The sequence below is a fragment of the Saccostrea cucullata genome, unplaced genomic scaffold (genome assembly GCF_032062105.1).
Source record: "Saccostrea cucullata isolate Sc308-1 unplaced genomic scaffold, CSIRO_AGI_Scuc_v1 ctg14, whole genome shotgun sequence".
Classification (NCBI taxonomy): Eukaryota; Metazoa; Mollusca; class Bivalvia; order Ostreida; family Ostreidae; genus Saccostrea; species Saccostrea cuccullata.
Genome location: NW_026941090.1, coordinates 1,028,331 through 1,050,981, shown reverse-complemented (window position 1 = coordinate 1,050,981; position 22,651 = coordinate 1,028,331). Strand labels below are relative to the sequence as shown.

General features: G+C 31.3%; 1 protein-coding gene and 1 pseudogene across 1 annotated transcript; one reads left to right on the top strand and one right to left on the bottom strand.

The window, feature by feature from the left end:
- Positions 1 to 929: 929 nt before the first annotated feature.
- LOC134257101 (neuromedin-B receptor-like) lies at positions 930 to 2,098 on the top strand (annotated as a pseudogene).
- An 11,648-nt stretch (positions 2,099 to 13,746) lies between these two features.
- Positions 13,747 to 20,170, bottom strand: LOC134257108 (uncharacterized). Its single transcript, XM_062739750.1, has 10 exons — positions 20,065 to 20,170; positions 19,165 to 19,216; positions 18,212 to 18,313; positions 17,027 to 17,122; positions 16,882 to 16,917; positions 16,600 to 16,719; positions 15,122 to 15,199; positions 14,911 to 14,930; positions 14,541 to 14,593; positions 13,747 to 13,965 (listed from the first exon to the last, which is right to left on the bottom strand). The coding sequence occupies exons 1-10, from the start codon at positions 20,122 to 20,124 to the stop codon at positions 13,944 to 13,946; spliced, it is 639 nt and encodes a 212-aa protein (XP_062595734.1). The 5' UTR covers positions 20,125 to 20,170; the 3' UTR covers positions 13,747 to 13,943.
- Positions 20,171 to 22,651: the final 2,481 nt, after the last annotated feature.

The window sequence follows — 22,651 nt, the reverse complement described above, 5'->3', positions numbered from 1 at the left end:
TTATCAAATATCTTTCACATGTGACATAACTGCTAGATGCAACTTAAATGTATTTATACTGATAAACAAAATATGTATATTAACGTGGGTTTGACATTCAACTTATTGATGTTTTCATGCAAACTAGCTGATGATTAGTTTCAACTTATCTCTTATGTCAAGATTGGTAAGTTGCCTATGAACATACATGTAAATACGTCGCATATTAACATTTTGTCTTGCATGTCATCTAAGTTGCATGTTAACATAAATAAGTTGCATGTCCACAAAAACTTATTTGATTTTTGTGAATTTTTGAAAATCCCCTAAAAGTTGATCTGATTAAAGATACAAATTTCTAGCAAAATAGTTTTTGTTTAAAAAATTGTGTAGCAAGTCGATTTTAAGAATTTGCAAGAGTTTATATAATCATATTTAAAAGCCTTTTATTTTCAATGTACATAGGCGATTTGACGAATGAATGTACTTATAATAACATTAATTCATTTGATATTTCTTTCTCGATATTAACCCTAAAATTCGCCAATCATCTTATTTCAATTTCTATCAAAATTTTTACTCATATTGAGACGTCCAGTTGACTGCACTCGGCACTAATGGCTTAAAAAGAGGTCCCTTTGATGCCAGCACGTACACTGTACCGCAACAGGGGACCTGGAGTTAAAGGACCGGCCTCCGCATCTCGCAATGGGATTCGAACCTGCGTCGTAAAGATCAACTTCTTACTCCGCAACTCTAGAAAAGAGTTTTAACGCTCTTACCGCAACTGCGCGAAGGATACATGTTTGTAATGAAATGATCTTCTGAAATAAAACTGGTATTTTTCAATGATTTTGTTTGTCAAGTTCTTTGATGAAGACATCTCTGCATACTGTTCTTTATCTCCATATGCTAGTAGTTCATAGATATATTTTCCGTTTGTAGATAAAATGAATACAAGTGGCAGCGATGCTGATACACAGGACATCCAATATGACCCAGTTGATATTGGCACCGCACCATCCATTATTTTTCTTGCCATTCTCATGGTCATTGGTACAGTGGCCAACGGTCATGTTTTTGGAGTCTTCTTTTTTCGTTATAAAAGAAGGTCAACATACGTCATTTTCGTTCTTGCTCTGGCTTCAATCGACCTGCTTATTTGTGTTTGTGACCTTCCATATTAGAAATTTTGGATCTAAGGTATCCGTATAACTTTTATAGTGAGGTAGGATGTAAACTTTACAAGGTAGTGAGTGCAACATTGATTTTGAGTTCTGTATTTACTTTGACACTCTTGTCACGTGATCGTTTCAAAAGAATTCGCCAACCTTTAAGTCCACAATGGTCGAATTCTACATGTATACGATATATATTAGCAGTGATATTGCTAGCATTTCTTCTTTCTGCTCCCGTTACGTACATCCATGGTCTACACGTGGTGAAACTCTCTGATGGTACGGAAGTCGAAAAGTGTTTCTTTGAAGACGACATTGACGTAAGATTTAACCTTCCTTTAATACATCTTTCTGTTCTTTACCTGATTTTTATTGGATGTTTGGTAATCCTAATCGTGAATTATACTTGTATCTGGATCACTGTTTATAACCGAAACAGGAAAACGCTATTCCATCAAGCAGGCAATAAAAGAGAAATGTTACCAAATGTAATCAACGAATATCGAAATTGTTTAACTTTATCTGCAGTAAGAGGAAGTCCAGATGGGGTTATCTCGAATAACCCTTCCGGCGATTCAGCGGAAATGGACTTGAATCCTTTGAGAAAAATAGACAAAATTCACACTTTTCAGGGTCGAAGATTGAAAGTGTTGCCGAAAATTCAGAAGAGAAAACTCTTCGTTGGCAATCATCGTTCAACAGTTATCATGTTTATAATAACCGCCATCTTCATTGTTGTCTTTCTACCTTATCTTATTCTTGGGGTATTTCTGTGTTTGAAAGAAAACTTTAAAACGAACATGAATGAGGTAGAATTAAGTGTATATCGCCTTTCGATGAGACTAATGTTTCTGAACAACGTTGTTAATTGTTTTGTGTATGGTATTTTCGACCCCAGATTCAAAAAAGTCTGTAAAGAATTTTATAAAACTTGCATTTGATTTTATCAATTTAGAAATATGTAAACATGTATCATATCATTTATTCATTATTCAGACTATCAGATTTAAAAGTAAAGCTTCTGTATTAACTGTTTATCTGAAAGAATGAAAATTTCCAAAAAAGTTCGAATTTATAAGTTTTTGATTATATCCTTTGTTGTCAAATGCTGAATAACGTTTTTCATACTAATTGTTGGATCATTATGTACACACTGAATTTCGACGGATTTTCCCGTCATTTCCCGATCATGCAGGAGCACACTGCAGGGGACGCTCACTCTTCGATGGCACCTGATCCCACCTCTGATGTATTGAGGTCCGTATTTGCTCTGTTATAATTTTCTTTAATCTTAAATAGACCTTTGAGCTTGAATACCGTTCCTTATCTCCATATATTTCATCATATTGATTTCATAGTTTTATTGATTTTTATCACCAGCATATTTACATTTATAAGCTAAATATTATATGATAAGTATATACGTACATGTGCATTTATCAATACAAATACCTAAAAAATAAACAGTAAAATTAACCAGTAAATAGGGAACGTGTATAAGATTAAAATATAGATATATTAGTCTCTGATAACTATATGCCGAACACTAACTTATATCTTTTTGCTTGTACATTGAATCAATTAAAACCAAATTTGAAAGTTTTGTAAAAAAAAAAATAACTCTTTCCTTCAATTACTTAGACGTAGGGCTTTTACTGTACGACATTACATGCTTTGTTGATATGCAAGAAATGAATAAATCAATCTTTTTTGCTTAAAATATCAGCTGAACTTTTAACTCTATTACATTGAAACATTTTAATTAAGATGTATTTAATAGAAAACATTAAAAGTTTTCTTACGTTTTATGAAATAATTAGTTCACCATTATAATTAAAATAATTCTTTGAACTTTATGATGTAAAAGGCCTGTTTTTATTCTGTATTATTATCTATTATTGTGAATTTTTTTTTTAAAAACATGAAAGATTAACAATTGTATATTAGTCTCTGATAATATATGTCGAACATTTTATCAAATATCAATACTTATGTAATATACATTGTATTTTGAAAAGATATATCCCCTTCAATTACTGAGAATACAAAGAGATAACTTCACATTGCTAACTTTGTTGACCATGATTTTCCTTCATGTATTTCTATGTTTTATCTCCCATTGTGGCCCCACCTTACACCCCGAAAATGGCCAAACCTAACATATACTGTCAGACTGTATCACACACACCGTTTTTCACTTCAGAAGTTTTTTTATTGCTGACTTTTCTTATTTCTTAACCATTTTCCACTACGAAAGGGAAATGTACCAGGTATTTGATATATGTTGAATTCCCTTTACACAAGGTTACAGCCTGAGGAGATAAGTTGAAACTGTTTTGATTTTGTACAAACATTGTGAAACCTATATACAAATGTCAGAAAAATTAAATTTGTATTGAGATAACGAGCAGTATTCAAGCTCAAAAGTTCACACACAGGAGCAGTTTCTCAAAACATCAGAGGTGGGATCGGGTACCTTGGTGGAGTGAGCATCCCCTGCCGACCGGTCACACCTGCCATGTGCTCCCTGACATGATCGAGAAATAATGGAAAAATCAGTGGACATTGCAATGTGTAAATAATGGCCTAAAATTAGAATGAAAAACGTCAGTCAGCATTTGACTCAAGGATGAATTGCATTTGCTGACAAGGTACAAATGTAACTGTATCGACCATAGAGCTTACGAAATGATGACTTTGAACGAGACAGCTGTTATTCTTTTTATTTAACTTGTTTGTCAATAATTTACCTCTTTTTAAATTTGTATATACGACGAACATGCTCTTGCGTATCGCATCATCTTCAGGAGAGGAATAAACCCCGTATGTAGGTAATGAAGGTATATTGCAGCTTAAGTAAGGAAAGTTGACGATTGAAAAGTTAAAGTCATCATGTTTATCATAAAGCTTTGTTGTTAAATTACCATTAACGTCTTTTTCATGTAAAATATCCAAATATGATACAGATGTGTCAGACTCTGTGGTATCTTTAATCTCAATCTCACCGAGATATATCGTACCGACATAAGAATGGAAAACAGATTGTTTATTGACAATACGTCATCGATATATCTAAATGTCGAGTTGAAGGCCACAGAAAACATTTTATTCTTTTCATATATAAAATTGTGGACAAATTCTGCTTTATAAGAATACAAAAATAGGTCTGCTAATAATGGGGCGCTTTAATGGGAATTCTAACAGATTGTTGGAATACCGGGTCTCCAAAAACCACATATTGTCAATCAGAGACTCAAGCATCTTTTTCATGTCTACTTCAGAGTACCTGTGTGTACAATCAGAATTTCTTTTAACAAAATAATTCTGCAAATGGCCAATGACAAGGTAAGTAAATTTACGAGTTCCATTTTTATTGGGCTGAATATTTCTATTTTGTTGTTGTTGTTGTTGTTTCTTTGTTCGGATTTTTTGTTTTTGTATGTTTCAATTCATTTAATGTTTTGGCATTCAAACAAACCAAACACTAATGTCAAGGAATTTACATTCACATTTCCAATCCAGCTAGAAAAAATTAATAATCTTACGAAGGTTTTAACAATCTTAGTTTAGTACTTTGGGAGTTACCTCTCTTTCGATATGTAAAGAATATATGAAATGTCTCAAAGACCAACACAAGGAACGAGTATTATCATGTAAATCTTTATGTTTTTAAATATTAAAATAAAACTAGTATGAAATTTATAATTCAATGAGTAAATAATGGTCTAACAGTTAGTATGAAAAATGTCAGTCAGCATTTGATTCAATGTTGAATTGTATTTGCTGACAAGTTTATTGTATCGACCGTAGAACTTACGAAATGATGACTTTAAACAAGACTGATGATATTCTTGTTTCACCAACCTGTTTCTCAATAATTTACCTCATTTAAGAAATTGTGCATATGTAGAGCATGCTCTTGCGTATCGAATCAAATGAGAGAAATAAATCTCGTACGTAGGTGATGAAGGTATATTTCTGCAGAAGTTTGAGACTTATAGTTTTGCGGACAAACAGACAGACGGAGGGACGGATAGGGCAAAAATTATATATCTGAGTCTTCGAGTACGGTGGCATAAAAAAGAGATAAACTTTACAACTTTTAATTATTTCTAATTTTTACAGTTTTTGTATAAAATTGTAGCGCTAGCAGCCCATTCGTTCGAAGATGTGTTTCATTTTTATGCGCCCGGATCCGAGGCGTATATTGTTTTTATCCTGTCTGTCTGTCTGTCTGTTTGTCTGTTTGTCTGCAAACTTTAACCTTTGCCATAACTTTTGAACCATGAAAGTTTGAGACTTTATATTTGAACATTTAAGCTCTTTCAGCTTTTTAATTTTTTCTAAAAATTTTTACTTTAGTTTTTGTATAAAATTGCCCTTTCACACGCACCAAGGTCAATGACCTTGTGACCTTGCATATGCTTATTTGTTCAAGAGAGAGACTGTGTTTCACTTTTTCCACCAAGATCAATGACCTTGTGACATATATGCTAAAAATACTTTTTCGTTTATTTTGAAGATTTAATTCAATTTAGGTCAGCATATCATGTTGATCTTAATGTCATTTTGTAAATTTTTGCTTTTCAAAAACGCATTTAGTTAGAGTCCCCTTCTTTAATTGGAGTTGATATTTAGGCTGTTTTTATTTGTCATATTTTTCTTTACAAATTAGTAGAGCAAAACACAACTTTCAAAGATGTTTAAATAGTTCATTCAGATTGTTACTTCGACCTAGTTTAAATTTTAACCTCTTTATTAAAGGAATAACAAATACTGTAAAAGGTTTTTTTTTTCTCCTTAGCCCAATGTTTGCGAAAATATTTAAAAACAACGTGATATCCATTAATTTACTCATTACTTTAAAAAAAAATTATCCAGTTGTTAAAAAGAGTTATCCATGTATTTATAAGGCACACAATGAGTAAAAACTGCATGAAAATTTGTCGCGATCAAGAAATGTTCACAAAGAAAGAGAAAAAAGAAAATCGTAGTATCGAGAAAACAACCCATTATATGGAAGACAAGTTAATTTTTTTTAGCTTTTGTGATTTTTTTTCAAGAAAAAAGTAGCCAAGCAATAACATAATTTGTATTTATTTTTTCCTTTTTAAGAATGAGGATATACATGTAGTATATTTTCAATTGATGCCTCATACCACATTATTGAATTTTTTTTACAAAGTCTAAAAATTTTATAATCAACGTAGATATGTACTTATTTTCTCTTAACCACGAGAACTCATTTAAAGACTAAGCATAAAAAATGTTATTTTCTCTAAACACCGAGTTGGAAAGTTGGAAAGGATATGCCAACTCATGTCATTTGATCTGTTCTTTTGTGCTGGATGTTTTTTGTAAATAGTTAATTTTAGATGTCGAATATAGCCAGTTTGCCAATAGTATTTTTATTCAACTGTGTGTTCACTAAAAAAAATCTAAAGATTGATTTTTCCGAAGAGTGTAAATCTCAGGTTCATTGTAGTTTCGTTTTTCAAAAATATAATATTTGATTTACTGATAACACGACTCAACAATAGCCCCTGTTTCAATACGCAAATTTTTTGTGTCAAAATGCAATATAAGTTAGTAAATATGCTACTTAGTTATTTACACATGCAAAACTAAAAGTTCTTGAATTATCAAATATCTTTCACATGTGACATCATAACTGCTAGATGCAACTTAAATGTATTTATACTGATAAACAAAATATGTATATTAACATATGTTTAACATTCAACTAATTGATGTTTTCATGCAAACTAACTGATGATTAGCTTCAACTTATCTCTTATGTCAAGATTGGTAAGTTGCCTATGAACATACATGTAAATACGTCGCATGTTAACATTTTATCTTGCATGTCATCTAAGTTGCATGTTAACATAAATAAGTTGCATGTCCAGAAAAACTTGTATGTTGACGTAATTTAATTAAATAGGTTAATAATTAATAACTAAGGTGATATTTGGGAATTTTTGAAAATCCCCTAAAAGATGATCTGATTAAAGATACAAATTTCTAGCAAAAATAATTTATGTAAAAAAAATTGTGTTGCAAGTTGACTTTAAGAATTTGTCAGAGTTTATATATAATCATATATATATATTTACATTTGCAAATGTTTTCCCTTATATAACACTATTTGAACAAGGCGTTTTTACATCTGCGTAAAACACGTTCGTCATGTGACCATAAATTGATTGTTTAGTAATAAGCAATCTACGTAATTTGATAGTGACGTCATAAGCGATCGACGTTATCAACACATTCAATTTATACCGTTGGGTTTCGAAAAAAAAAACTTTATGGATTTCAAATATTACTTAAGTACCTTACTATTTGTAATAAATCAGTCACAAATGTAAATATAAGTCATAAGGTGTCATTTTTTCGAGTTTTATTGGGATGTAAAACGGGTTGGCACATGATCAAATCTTCCTTAAAGCCCTTCGGGCTATATGAGATTTGATCAAGTGACCAACCCGTTTTACATCCCAATAAAACTCAAAAAATGATACCTTATTTCTTAATTAAAAGTATTTTATTTTCAATGTACATAGCTATAGGCGATTTGACGAATGAATGTACTTATAATAACGTTAATTCGTTTGATATTTCTTTCTCGATATTAACCCTAAAATTTGCAAATCATCATATTTCAATTTCTATCATGCAGCAAGGAAAAATGATTCTTTCCAAATCAGAGGGTCAATATTGGGGTGGATTTTTTTTTCTTGTTTTCACAGGTGAAAGGGTTTTAAAAATGCTCTAAAATACTATAGATCTTTAAAAATAATTTGATTTTTGTAATAAGGAAGCCATAATAGGGTCATAAGAGCATACATAATTATGCATTTATTCCATCGATGCCCACAGTTTAGTTTATATTGTATAGTTAAATGCGCATTAATCTCCATAGAATTCCTACTCAATCTTACCTTTTTCATTTTCTCCTGACAGTGTATAGATTTCTTTTTCCAAACTGCAGGGAGGGTTAAAATCTTTTCAAATAACCGAGAACCAATAATACGATTCTTTACGTAAATATATGATTTGGGATACAGAGGGATGTTGATAAATGGCACCTGATCCCATCTCTGATGTTTTGGAGGTCCACGTTTGCTAGGCTCCTACTTTGAATTGTTTAATGGATTTCTGAGCATCTGAATATTGTTCGTTATCTTCATATATTTACATTTGCAAATGTTTTCCCTTATATAACACTATTTGAACAAGAAGTTTTTATGTCTCCGTAAAACACGTTCGTCATGTGACCATAAATTCATTGTTAAGTCATAAGGGATCTACGTAATTTGATAGTGACGTCATAAGCGATCGACGTTATCAACACATTCAATTTATACCGTTGAGTTTTGAAAAAAAAATTATGGATTTCAAACTTTACTTAAGTACCTTACTATTTGTAATAAATCAGTCACAAATGTAAATATAAGTAATAAGGTATCATTTTTTGAGTTTTACTGGGATGTAAAACGGGTTATTCATAAATGAGCCTTTTCTGATCGCCTGTCGTCATTCTTTAACTGACCGTTTGTCTAGCCATTCACATTTTTAAAAAACTTTTTTGTCAGGAACGATTGGATTGGTTGTGTAATCGACTGGATATTAACCTATATACCAGAATATTGCATGCAAAAAAAATATTGCGTAAATCTTATTTTTTAAATATTTCATAAATTATTGTACAAACAACCTTAATAGCTTCTTAACGATACTTCTAACAATAAAGATAACAATTATCAGGTTCATGTAAATAAATCAGTTAAGGTCAAGATCTAGTAAATGAAGGGTGCCTACAGATTTATCAAATTTGAAAAATAAATTCCTTTATTGATGCTTTACAACATTAGCTTGGTCAAATGAGGTGTTTCACATTTTGAAGGTAAAAAACTTTTTTAAACTGTCATTTTCAATGAAAAATTAAGAAAACCGGTCATGAATATGGTTTTTTTCATATTCGCCATAGGATATGCATCCAGATTGCCTATATACTCAGAAAACGGTAATTAGTATGTTCATGGCCTCTTCTTTAAATCAATATCAAATTTAATATAGGTATCCGGTTTACTTTTTATATGATTTCAAATTGAATGTCTTGGAAATACCTTATTTTCTACATAATTCTGCTGAAGATGTAAAGTACGGGAAAAAGAAAGTTGAAATTGATTATGACGTCATAATGGATCTAGTACCAAGAAATTAGCCTCAAGTTATTTACTAGATCTTGACCTTAAATCAGATATAGTAACAAAATACCCATCCCTTTTCAATACCCTGAGTGCTTTTTTAAAAATCAATGTTATATTTAATTTTTAAAATGCAGATATTAAAAGGACTTAGTGAGCTTTTTTGTGTCGCAATATGAATTTCAAATGCACTGTCTCAATTAAAACTCGGTGCATTGCATGTTTGCATTTCTAGTTGGACATAAAAAAGGATTTATGGTGATTAATACCCTAGTGATAATATTAATCATCCAAAAACTCTAAATGCAAGTATGCCACTCAGGCTAACATGTAAAGGAATGCAAAACACAAAATTTACATCAGAGTGTATGGCGACCATAATTTGTAATTGACTTGTGAGGTGGTAGATTTTGTTTTTCATATAAAGCCTAAAGTGATAACATTTTAGATCATATTATTTTTTAAAACTTAAACTTTTGGCACTATTGAAAATTCTATTATAATGAATATGAAAGTTAAAATTTCCATTGACTTTTAGGAGAATCTATATATATTTTTTTATTGATAACGAAAAATAACCCCGTAATTACAGTACATTATCTTATGTAATTTTTCTTAAATGGATAATCGCTCGCGCGGCGCAGTGGTTAGAACGTCTGCTCTAGAGTCGCGAAGTAAGGAGTTGATCCATACGTCGCGGGTTCGAATCACACTGTGGGACGTGGAGACCGGTCCTTCGGATAAGACCGTGTATAAACCGAGACCCCGTGTCACAGTAGGTAACTGGCACTAAAAAGATCCCTCACTGCTCAATGGCCTTGATGGCCGAGGATAGGACAAAATTGGCAGCTCTCCACCGGCAAGTGGTGGCGTCTCCATATGATTGAAAAATTCTCGAGAGGGACGTTAAACAACAAACAAACATAAGTAGATAATCTGTAATTTTGATTTTTAAATTGATAACAAAAATAACCCTGTAAATACGTCATTATCTTATTTAATGTTTCTTAAATATATTTTTGAGAGGAATTTTATTTTGTATGTTATGCTCACAAGTGAAGGCATTACATTGGAAATGTGGTTTCTTTATTGCACACATTATATAGTCAGTTACATTGAAATAAAGGCCCCAAAATGATACACACTGATAATAGCCTTCTGTATAGTCTCCTTGTTTTATTACACGAATTTGTCTTGTTGCATATAAAATTTATCTCAGAAGAACTATATAAATATAAAAAGTTATTCTTCGGGTTTCATTTAACTTTTTTATTGCTAATTTGATTTGAGGTCAAAGGACCGTCACAACATAAAAGAGTAAACTCTATATATTTATAGTAAATGAAATTCATTGTTATTTTTAGGTATAACATGAGAATGTTATGTGTATGTAACTCTTCTAAACAAAATTTTAATAAAACATTTCGCAGTTAGCTAAAGAACCACATTTTGCTGGGAATTCAACACTTAAAAATATATATATGCCAAAATTTCAGTCTTTACTTTTCCAGGAAAACTCAGGTGTATGATATATTTTTAACTGTAGATTACATGTTAAAAATAAGCAATTTTATGATGTTCTACCTTGTGTATCACTGTAAATTAAAAACGCATTGCTTTCCTTATAATTCCATTACTGTACAACGCCATTGAATATGTTCATGTAAAAATAGGCGTTTAATAAAATAATCCAGTTTTAGTTTCAATTTCTGTACCTGATGCTGGCCTGAATCTTATTCTTTTTATCTTTAAATTGCATCAAGGTTAAACCTCTCTCTTTTAAACATTATGAAGTTAAATAGACTAGAAATTCTTCAACAAAGAAATGCTTTATATTACTCTGACAAAAGTGGCAGTAAACAGTTCATAGTAATAGGTCACCCAGAGGGAAAATGTTACCTTCGGATGCATACAGCTGTATTGCACAAGAACGCGGGTCTGTTTTTTTCCTCAAAAATTTTAAACACATTTACGGACGAATGTACCCTTCTAACCTGAAAAAATAAAGGTTTTCACAATCTTGAAGAAAAATGAAAATGTACTTTATAAAACACATTATGAAATCCACCCTATAGACATGACGGCGCTATGTTAACAAATCATTATGAGCAAATATTTCAGTATGATACAACAAATAGATTAATAAAGGGGTTTTTTTAAGACTCCAAAACCCAATTTGGAGGGGTTATAAGGACATTTTGGGGACTTAATATGTGAGCATGTGACTACAACAAGTTGAGGAATGGAAGGGGTCAACTGTCCATTGATAATTTCCCTACATAATAAAAAAAAGTTTTAAATAGAAAGATACTAAGTGTCTGTAAAGAAATACTGTATCTTCTACAACTTAATTTTTAAAACCCCTTTTTTAATTTATTTATCTTTTTTTTAAAGAAATTATTATTTTTCGGTTGAACAACCTTTATAGACACAACTTTCAAACTACATTGCCACAAAATAATTTTACTTTTGAAAAAAGGAAATGAAATTTTGGTCGATTTCTTCATGTATGCTTAAATTATATTGACTCTTTAATGTGGTTCCCGAGTTTTAAAAAAACCCAATTAAGGTTATGTACCCAAGTTGCGATGCATAACAAAAATATCTGAAAAGAATTCTTACAAAATCTCCATCCCCTAATCACACTTAAACTGAATAACATCATTCTAAAGATCAAGTGTCTAAACTTATTCATAATATATTTATTTTGCTGTAGGTACTCATATCTGTTAACTTAAATAAATTATGCGATGTAATCGCTATTTCACTACTTTCAAACCCGGGGCACAACACTATCTTGATTTTCGTAAACCTGTTTATCTCAGTGTCAAACCAGTTCATTGCCCTCCCTTTCAAACTCAGTTGGATTGAGTACGTGTTAAAAGTACCTGTTAAACAACGCGACTGCGTTTTCTGTTCTTTTTTTTTTGTACAGGTTGACCCAATTAATGACAGTATTTTTTTTCGAATGATCTTATTAAGATTTAAAAAATCAGAATACAGCTTGCAAAGCATAACCGCTTCTAAAAATAAAGAGATAAAAAAGATAAAGAGCTAGATTATTGAAAATTTTGTGTGAAAATTAATGCTAAAACTTATTAACAACATTGCTGTGAATAAAAAACATTTAGGAAATAGAAATCAGAATTTCAGGATGATAATTTAGACTTGAGCTTTTCTCTATTTCAATAAACTTGTTATTCAAAATTTTACTGTCGGATAATTCGCATACAAGGAAAAATGAATAATTAATGTGCTGTTTAGGTGTCTTGCTCAAAATACTTGAAAAGATCTATTTTGTTACAAATATTTTCGCTGTCATCAAGTTATATTGAAATGACATCATGGAATGAGTTTAAACTTTGGAAGTTCTGTGCAAAACATACCTGGTATTTGAAAAGTGGTGTAAATCAGATGTAGATACTTAAAAAAATTCATGGAAATTTTTGAAAATATGACTTAACAAAACTGTACCAATTACAATGACAGAACATTACGACTTCAACTTTACACACAACAATTATCACGCTTTATTAAAGTCCAGGATTTTTGATTTTTGACATAATTGACAGCTGCTTTTTTTAAAATATGAAAATGGAACTCTTCAATTTACTTACTTTGTCATTGTTCATTTGAAAATTATTTTGTTATTCTGATTGTACACACAAGTACTACTCTGAATTAGATATAAAAGAGATGCTTGAGTTTTTGATTGACAATATCTAGTATGTGTTCTTGGAGACTAATTCTTCCAATAAAACGTTGGGATTCCTATGTGTCCCATTTTTGTATTCATATGAAGTAGAATTTATTCAAAATCTTATACTTAAGAAAATGAAAACACCTGCCATGGCCTTCAATTCGCGATCGACAATAAAATATATCAAAGACGTATTATCATTTAATAATAGTTTCCATTCACATATCGACACAATATATCCCAGTGAGATTGAGATTAAAAATACATACAACAGATTCTGATGATGCATCTGTTTCATTTTGAGAAATTTTACTCGAAAAAGTTGTTAATAAGTTTTTTCAACAAACCTTTGTGATACACAATGAAATTTTTTTTAATTTCCTCTACTTAAGCAGAGTATGAATACATGTATGCTCTTATCACCTTCAAAAGGGTTCATATCTTTCAGTTAATTTGATACCCAAGAACATGTTCTACGTATGAATATTTTCTTAAACGAGATTAATATTTATTATGAGATAGGGCAAATGATTGATTACCATTTGAAAATATAAAGAAAAAGATGAAACTTAATGACTACAAAATATAGCTTATCGTCCAGATATATCTTTTGTGTCAGTTTACACACTATTTGACCACTTCTCTACTTTACCTCAAAATAACAGAAAAGGAGATAAAAGGTAACTTTTTTATTCAAAACAATCAAGAAAAATCAAATTAGTGCTTATTATAGCATTTTTGAGGGAAAAAAATTAAAAAAGGGAGATATATTATGATAAAGAAAGTCCATTGACAGTCCGGTCGGTTTTCCATTGTGCAATAATGGTATTGTATCTGTATTTTCCAGAAGGAGTTTCGTGTTTGGTCTCATTATCACTTTTCCCCCATTGTCCATCTGCAATTATTAAAAGAAAGACAGTCACATAGTTTCCATCTTCAACGCTTCATTTATATATAAGACTAAGTTTTGGGTATTCAATAAGGGACGAAACGTTGTTTTTGAAAGAGGGGTCAGTAAAAGAAAAAAAATCAAATAAGGCAAAAAAAAATTAATTTCTTGGTTCTCAGGCCTTCCCTCATCTCTTCCAAGGGTGCCTCATTGACCCTTTTTATTGCTAAATCAATAAAATATAAACACCAAATCACCTCCCTCATCATTTTTTGAGGTTTTGTACAATGTAAAAAGCTGCCTCATCATGTTTTGGGGGCAATATATTAAAAAGAAAAAAAAATGCCTCCCTCCCTCATCATATTTCTTGAAAAAAGGCCTGAGAACCAAGTAATTAACTTTGCATGGCCTAACCTGAAAAAAATTGACTAGTCAAAGAAAAAAAAGGAGACATCTAGAAAAAAAGAGAACTGTCCAAACTCGAAAAATTCCATTTCGTGGAACGGTAAAAATATGTTTGGAAAAAAAATATTAAGGGGAGATCCCCTGCTTTGTTTCCATGAATATACAATATTACCTACCTGTTTGCTTTCTCCACCGGTGATTCATTCCCACTCATCTCTCTGGCCACTTCCTATAATATAAAAGAACTTATGCTGTTTTTATTCATAAAACGAAAAACTTTGTTCTTTATTATGATTGTACCAAAATCCTATTTTCTAAATGTGAACCGTTTTAACAAAGTATTTATTTGTATACTCATACAAACTGCATTTATTTGTAAATGACGTTATATTAAAGATACATATAAACTTTCCTTGAATAGTTATTATATGTTTCGAACTCCCTGTATCAAATTTTCGAACGGGAAGTAAAACAACATATAATCAATCAAACTTGAGATAAAATCAATTTTTTTTCAGCAAAAAACTCATAAATGTTAATACTTACGTCTTTCATATAGCAGTGTACTGTAAATAAAACAGAATTTGTGTATACGTTTTTAAATTTTAGAAAAAACTGTCGTTTTGTTTGTTTTACACACAGATCACAATTTACATCAATATGATTGATCGGATCCTATAGTATTTATTCTATTTTTCTCTCACTCTAAATCATTATTTATTAATTTATATAATGATTATTAATGTCTATATATCACCTGCTAATTCGAGGACACAAGGTCCTTTGTCAGCAATTTTGTCCACAAATGTCTTCACTGCTTTGAGCTTCCCTTGTCCTAAGAAATGGAAAATAATCATAAAAGACTTGCAAGTTAAAGGTAATAAAACGTTTCAACAAATTTGCCTTCAAGGTTTCATTGTCGGATCCAGAACTCTTAAAAACATAATCTCATCTTCTTGAAGGTTTGTGGTTGACATATGTATGAGTCACTTATACATGACGTATAAATTTGTAATGATAGAATCTAAGTATGATATATTAATTCTGGGTCAAAAAAGGGTGAACTGCAACTCGGTCTGATGGTATCGCCTAAATACTCCAAATTTACTATTAGGAAATCCGTAAAAATACTATTATTTGTACAACAAGGGGTGTGCCTGGATCGAATAATCTGATTTGTAAAATTTGACTTCATAGCTACATGCATATTTTCTATCGATTATACTTGCACTGAAAGTTCAACTTAAACTTATTCTATTATTTTTATTCCGTCCAGATCATTATTTTATGATAGCCTCAATCATGATAACTATCTGCTATTGTATAACTTCCCTGGTTTTGTCGAGAAACAACATATTCTAATTAAGTCTTGATAGGCAGAAAATTAAAGCCAATGAAAATAGCGAACAATATTCAAGCTCAAAAGTATATTTTAAAAATAGCAATCAGGAGCAATTAAGGACACAGGCATATACTGCCGACCGACCATACCTGCCGCTTGCTTCTTGTTATACTAGCAATCTGGAAATAACGGGAAAATCCATCGATGATTCAGTATGTAAATATTGACCAAACAATATGTATGAAAATCGTAGGTCGGTATTTAACTAAATAAAAGATCGTATTTGATGTCACAAGGACAATGTATCGACAAAAAAAAAAAACTTATGAAATGATGACTTTAAACGAGACAGCCGATATTCTTGCTTCATTAATTTGTTTGTCAATAACTTCCCTCACTTTATAAATTGTTCAAACGTAGAGCATGATCTGGCATATCAAATCTACTAAGATATATAAACCCCGTATGCAGGTGATATGAAAATATTGATATAAGTAAGATATGTTGACGACTGAACGTCTTCACGTTGTGTGGTCAAATAATGGGAGAAGAGTAGGGATCCTCCATATTAGTTGCAAAATAACATTATAACATATATAAAGAAAGGTACGCATCTTTTAAGAGAAATAGAATGATTAAAAAAATGTAAACCGACAATTTTTCGCGTCATCTTTCATTCACGATTCGTCAGTAATTGAGAACAATTCGCGACAATTAATTTTCACGATTGAGAAAACATTCTCTACAAACACAAAGCGAAGTGAATGGTTTGCGGCAAACAAGATTCGCGACTTAAAGTACCGGTATGTCGCGAATATCGAAATATTTTTCGCACGCGAATAAACGTTGGTTTAGAGTATGTGGCACAACCTTTACTTAAAATATATACGTACTTGAATCCTTTGGATCATTTAAGACCGAGGCAGCTTCTTTTATAGTCTCTCTCATATTCCAGAGGATGTGTCCAAACAACCCGTCACAGTCCTTCCTAGTCTGAGGAAAACTGGATTTGTCTGGTAAAATATGAACACAAAAAATAGAGTCAAAGAAAGGATAGATCAAATTTAAATTAATAAATTAACTACTTTTAATTATTATAATTGTTCAACTTGCATTGTTTGGTAAGATAATTTAATTACATATACTAGTAAGATTGAGAAGGAGAAATGACAGACCTTCACAGCCTTTTTCCTGGGGTTTGCTCTCTGAATCTAAAAATATAAGTTTCTTCAGAGACAAGTTGTACGGAACGTTCGGTGAAATGTTCAGAAAGTATTTTTATGGTTAATTACATACACTTTTTTTCTTCTAAATTCCTACCTAAATCCTTTTCAGTCGTTCCAGCAACATGTATAAACCAATGAATTGAACTCAAAACTATATGTCCGTAGCTATTCTTTAGTTCCTCATGAAGATCTAAAAATTATAAAAGATCTTTTTTAATATGAATTTATATACACAAATGACTGAATGTAGTGAAAAATCACTATGATGTATTTTTCTTGTGTTCAATAAAGAAAAACAAGAGAGAAACTGTTCTGTGTCTGAACACATTTAAATATAAAAAAAGAAACGAAGGATAATGAATTATAAAATTTCGGATTTCTTGAAGCAGTCAAATCGTATGCCTGATTCTGTAAAACGATGAAAAAGTTATGGGTCTGTCAAAACCTTATTCGACAAATGTTTTGTTATACCTACAGAAATTGTTTCCTACAAAACTTAAAAAATACAATATATTAATATTTTTTTAAATTAAAGCAATAGATGTTAAGTTAGTTGTTTGACGTCTTTAACTTTTTGCGTCAATTACATTTGTCTATAAGACAAGGTCGTATTTGCATTAAATTAATGTTTTTTCAATTTAACTGAGTTCATTTGGCATAGCCGATAAATGAAAATACTCTAAGGTCAAGCTTCCATTATATACATTTCAAGCTTCTAGACTGTGCAGCCCTGTATTTAGATAAATTAAAGGTGGACGAACAGTGATAAATCTAAAAGAAAAGTTTCAGTGAAAAATAGAAATCTGAAAGAGGACATAAAACACATAACCCTAGAAAATGCAGAGGTGAAATTACGTGTCTTAACGGAGCAAGAACCCCTTGTTGACTTGACATACATGCAGTGAGCCCTGCATATTAATAGGGTAGACGAAACTTCCGCAGATAAATCAGTATAAAATAAAAGGCCTACGACAATGCAAATAATCTAGGTAATATTTGCTGACAAGGTCGTTATTATGCCATAGAAATTTACTAAGTACCGACATTAACGAGGCTGTCCTAGTAACATCTAATTATCTGTCAGTAGCCTGCCTCGGTTTAAAACCTTGACCCTGCAAAATCCGTAACACAACGTTCATTGAATGCGATTTTGTAAAGTCTTCAAACCAAACCCTTACCTTTAGCCCGAGGGCCCCTGGCAAACAGTTCATTGTTGGGTCCGACATTATAGAAAATGGATGTTACCTTTGAATTAAGTCAATACATGTTAACTACTTACAAGGGTTAAGAAGGCTTGAGACGATATAGTCCAGGCCTCCAAGGTCTCTCAGCAGGAGCAGTCTGTAATGCTGAAAATGTTCCTCGCTGAGTCCCGCCACATCTGAGGAAGGAAATTCTTATAGTGAAGATTTCACAGCTTTTACTAAAGTTTAGTTATTCTGTCCATATTTAATTACAAAGTAAGTCAATTATAGGGTTACAGTGGTACTTTAATTCTTTTTATCATAATTACCTTTTTTTGGATAAAAATATGACTAGTTTAAAAAAACTTTAACTTCAACGTAAATTTAATTTGAGCCCCATAAGAATGAATGAATTTATGTTGTTTAGAGTCCCACTCGATAATTTTTCACTCATATCGAAAAGCCACGACTTGACGCGGGAGAGATGCAAATTTTGTCCTAAACTCCGCACTTACAGCTATTGAGCAGTGAGGGTTTTCATTTATGAGCTAGCACCTTCTGCGACACAGGACCTCGGTATGTAAGGTCTCATCCGAAGCTCCGGTCTCCACGTCCAACAGTGGGATTCGAGTCTGCGAAGTAAGGATCGATTCCTTACTTCGCGACTCTAGAGCAGACGCTCTAACTACGCGGGCGATGAGCCCCATAAGATAAAGAATATTAAGAAAATGAAAAACCATAATGCTGGTGTTGTTAGAATTACAAAAAATGTTGATTCAGTAATTCTACATCGCTTTATTCATTATGCTGATAATCATGAGCAGATAGATACTGTATCCTGAATGATAAAATAAATTGGCTTTGGGAAGCATTCAGAATCGGAATAAAAACATTTTTATTTTATAGAATGGTTCTAGGTAGACTGTAAGAAATTTGAATCAGTAAAAAATATTTTTAAAAAAAACAACAACAAGTGCTTAAAATGGCTTAAAAATTCCTTTTGAGAAAGAATATTTTAGGAATTCTACACAACTGTGAAAATGATCACCTTCGTTGTCAGCGCCATAGGCGTCTACCCAGTGATTGTAGTCATCTTCTCTCTGTAAAACAAGGAATAGTAAATTATTGACAATGTTTTTTTCCCCATTTAGTGTAACTTGAATATCTGAATAAAAAGCAAAATAAGTATGTCCATGATCAGAGAAAACCACATTCAAATTAAACAGGTTTCACCTTTAAAACGTAAGATGAAACATCAGGAAAGATTTATATTTTAAGAATGCAAATTATTTTTTCAAATCTTCAAAAAAGATCTCGATTTTAAAAACGTTTACCAATTAAAATACGGAGACAAACTCAATGCACTTCTAGTACTAAACTGACGCGGTTAGTGTTTTATAAATGATTTCTTCGGATGAGCAGGAGAATTTCATAAGCTATACTCAGCAGGCTTGAAGTCATCATCAGATTTTCAAATGTGCTTGGAAAAATGACCATATTATTTATACATATTTAAAAAAAAACCCAAATAGATTAACTCTTTTTCTATCGTTTGCAATTCTTAGGATTTTAGTGTATGACAATGTAAAAAATTGAAACACAATTGGATACTTTAACAAAATATGGTGTAGGTATATTCTTCCGTGTTAGCAAACATGTTTACATTTGTTATAAAATTTAACCTGAAACTGAAGAGATACTCCTTTATTACTATCTAAACCTATACACTGAATAGTCACTAGACAAAATTAGAAATAAAATGCATAAAAATTTTAGAGAAAAAAAGGTGCGATTTGTTTCGAACTTTTGTATGCTTTGCAAAACTTTTCTTGTGTTTTATTCCAATGATTTATCAAGTAAAACATATTATAGTAAAAACATAGCTGACACCTACTGAATAATTAGTATGTTAACACTAACTTTTTTTTAAACAAATTTTTATTCTTACCTTTATTGGCAATGCCAAGGCGCCGACAACCAACGCTGCAACCACCACTAATTTATGCATCTTGTTGAAGTTTCAATCTGGTTTGGTGCTCTGTAGGGGTTTGGGGATTGCAACAGGCTTATATAGCTCTGGGAAAATCTTTCGAAATTGGGAAAATGCTCAAGGGTTACGATAAAAAAAAAAACAAGAAAAGAAAGAATTGGTATTATATATCCTTGGATACAATTCTGTAATACTCCTTTAGGGACAAAGAAAAAAAAACTTGATCACACTTAAAAGGATTTTGAAAAAAAGATTCGACGGTGTACATGACTGATAACAATTATAATGTTTTTTCCCGACATCTTCGTTTAATTTTTAGAATATTTATAAATATACATAAAGATTCAAGTACTAATAAATTTCTAATAACAACTGGATATACAATTGCGAAAGATATGTTTTTGAAATTCACATTTATTTCAGTTTTACATGTATATACTTTTTTTTTCACGATCGATAAGTATAAATGTTCCTACCATTAACTTGTATAAAATGACAGTCACAATTCAAATACAAATGCTTGAAATCAAAAATGTATTATAGTACTGTAAAAGTGGAAATTTTATCGACTTAGAAACGTTAAAAAACTAAAAATATCTAAAGTTTTCACTCATCTACCTTCACTTTCCTATTAATCAGCCCGAATTAAGGCTTTGTGAGTACAATCATTTGGATTTTTAACAAAGAAATTTTAGCCCTTCAACGGTATATGGTGACGTCTCCGTATGAGTGAAAAATTCTCGAACGGGGCGTATGAAAACATACAATAAATCGATAAATCATAGGAATATGCAAACATGCCAGTAAATAAAGGAGCACAACAAGCAAATTTAAAGAATTTTGGTCCCCCGTTTTTTTGTGTGGGTGAAATGTAATTTTTTATGACATATTGTGTAAAATGTGAACTTCTATCATATATCATTCAGAAGTTATCCCCGAAGTTGATTTTTTTATTAGGTCAATCGCATTAGTCGAGGGATCAGAAATCATAGCATGCTCGAAAAAATCGTGTCACAGGTAATGCAAATGTCAAATATGAAAACACTATCTCTTCTCAATCAAAAGTTATGAGGAAAAATGAACAAATTTGAGAAGTATGTCAAACTTCAAGGTCAAGGTCACAGATCAAAACACAGTGTATTTAGAAAGGACACTTCACACTCAATACACAGCTTTAATATGAAAGCCTTATCACTTCTAATTCAAAAGTTATGGAAAAGTAGGTCAAACTTCAAGGTCAAGGTCGAGGGGAAAATTTTTAGTGTAATTAGGAAGGTTTTGTCACATCATCAGAATTATGCATTTTACCCAGTTTTTACCAAACGTTTATAATGCTGTTTACGAGAAATGAAGAATATTTATGCTGACATACACTTCTGTTTAATATTTTCAAATGTCTTAAAAGCTATGACTACCTAAAGTTTTATTTACTGTTTTAGTTATTTTGACTATATGCAGTAAAAATATTGCATTTTTCTACTTTGCACCCATAAAACCCATAAAACTTTGAAAATGAAGGAAAATGTACAATAGCGCTTGGATATACCAATATTGACGTGCTTAATCTAGGAAACAGTTTCATTCACCCTGAAGATGAAGGTCATATACAGACCGGGTAACTCAATGCATCTTTCAAGAAAGGAAAGAGCTAATGGACCTGCTAAAATTGATAAATGAATGTTAAAACACCATTGAGAAATGTGTCAGACTCTGTGGTATCGTTTATTTAAGCCCACCTGGATATAAATTATCGACATAAGAATGTAAATAACCATTGTAAATATCTAAATATCGAGTTGAAGGCCACAACAAGGCCTTTATTGTTTTCACGTAAAAGATTTATGAACAATTTCTGCATCATATGAATACAAAATAGATCCGCTTATACAGGTGCGCAATTTGTACCCATGGGAATTCAAACAGACTGTTGGAAAAAGACACATAGATATTGTATATCAGAAACACAAGCATCTTCTAAATATAAATTTTAAAGTACTTGTGTCTACAATCATTTTGATTTTTTTCAAAGAAATTCTTCAAATGACCAATGACATTGTAAGTACGAGTTTCATTTTTATATAAAAATTAGCTGTTAATGAAGTCAGGATTTTATCCTGAGGAATCAACTTGGATATAATGTTAAAAGTTTTTATGTTGTTGATTTCGGTACAATATAGTGATTTTAAATGTTCCAAAAGTTCCTTGGAATTTTTTAGCTTCCACATCTGATTTACACAACTTTTTGAATATATTGTTACAAAATATTCTTGAAGTTTTTCCTCAATTATATACAGTAAATATCTTAGTGATGAGCAAAGAGGGAGAAGCTTGATAAAACAATTACTATGTATCTTTAAGGATTTGCGGCAAATTTTGGAATCCAATATAGATATGGTAATTCAATTTCATTTTGGTTGCTGGGAATATAAAACATTTTCAAAGCTGACATATGATTTTGAAGAATTTACGCTTCAGAAATGGAGCTATGGGACTTATTTGTACCAGTGGCTTAATTTATTGGTCACGAACGAGGTAAGACTAAATC

Coding starts and splice junctions, on each gene's coding strand:
- LOC134257108 (XM_062739750.1), bottom strand. CDS start 20,124: ATGCATAAATTAGTGGTGGTTGCAGCGTTGGTTGTCGGCGCCTTGGCA. Junction 16,918..17,026: donor AACGACTGAAAAGGATTTAG/GTAGGAATTTAG, acceptor TTATATTTTTAG/ATTCAGAGAGCAAACCCCAG. Junction 15,200..16,599: donor AAATGATCCAAAGGATTCAA/GTACGTATATAT, acceptor TCCATTTCTTAG/GACAAGGGAAGCTCAAAGCA.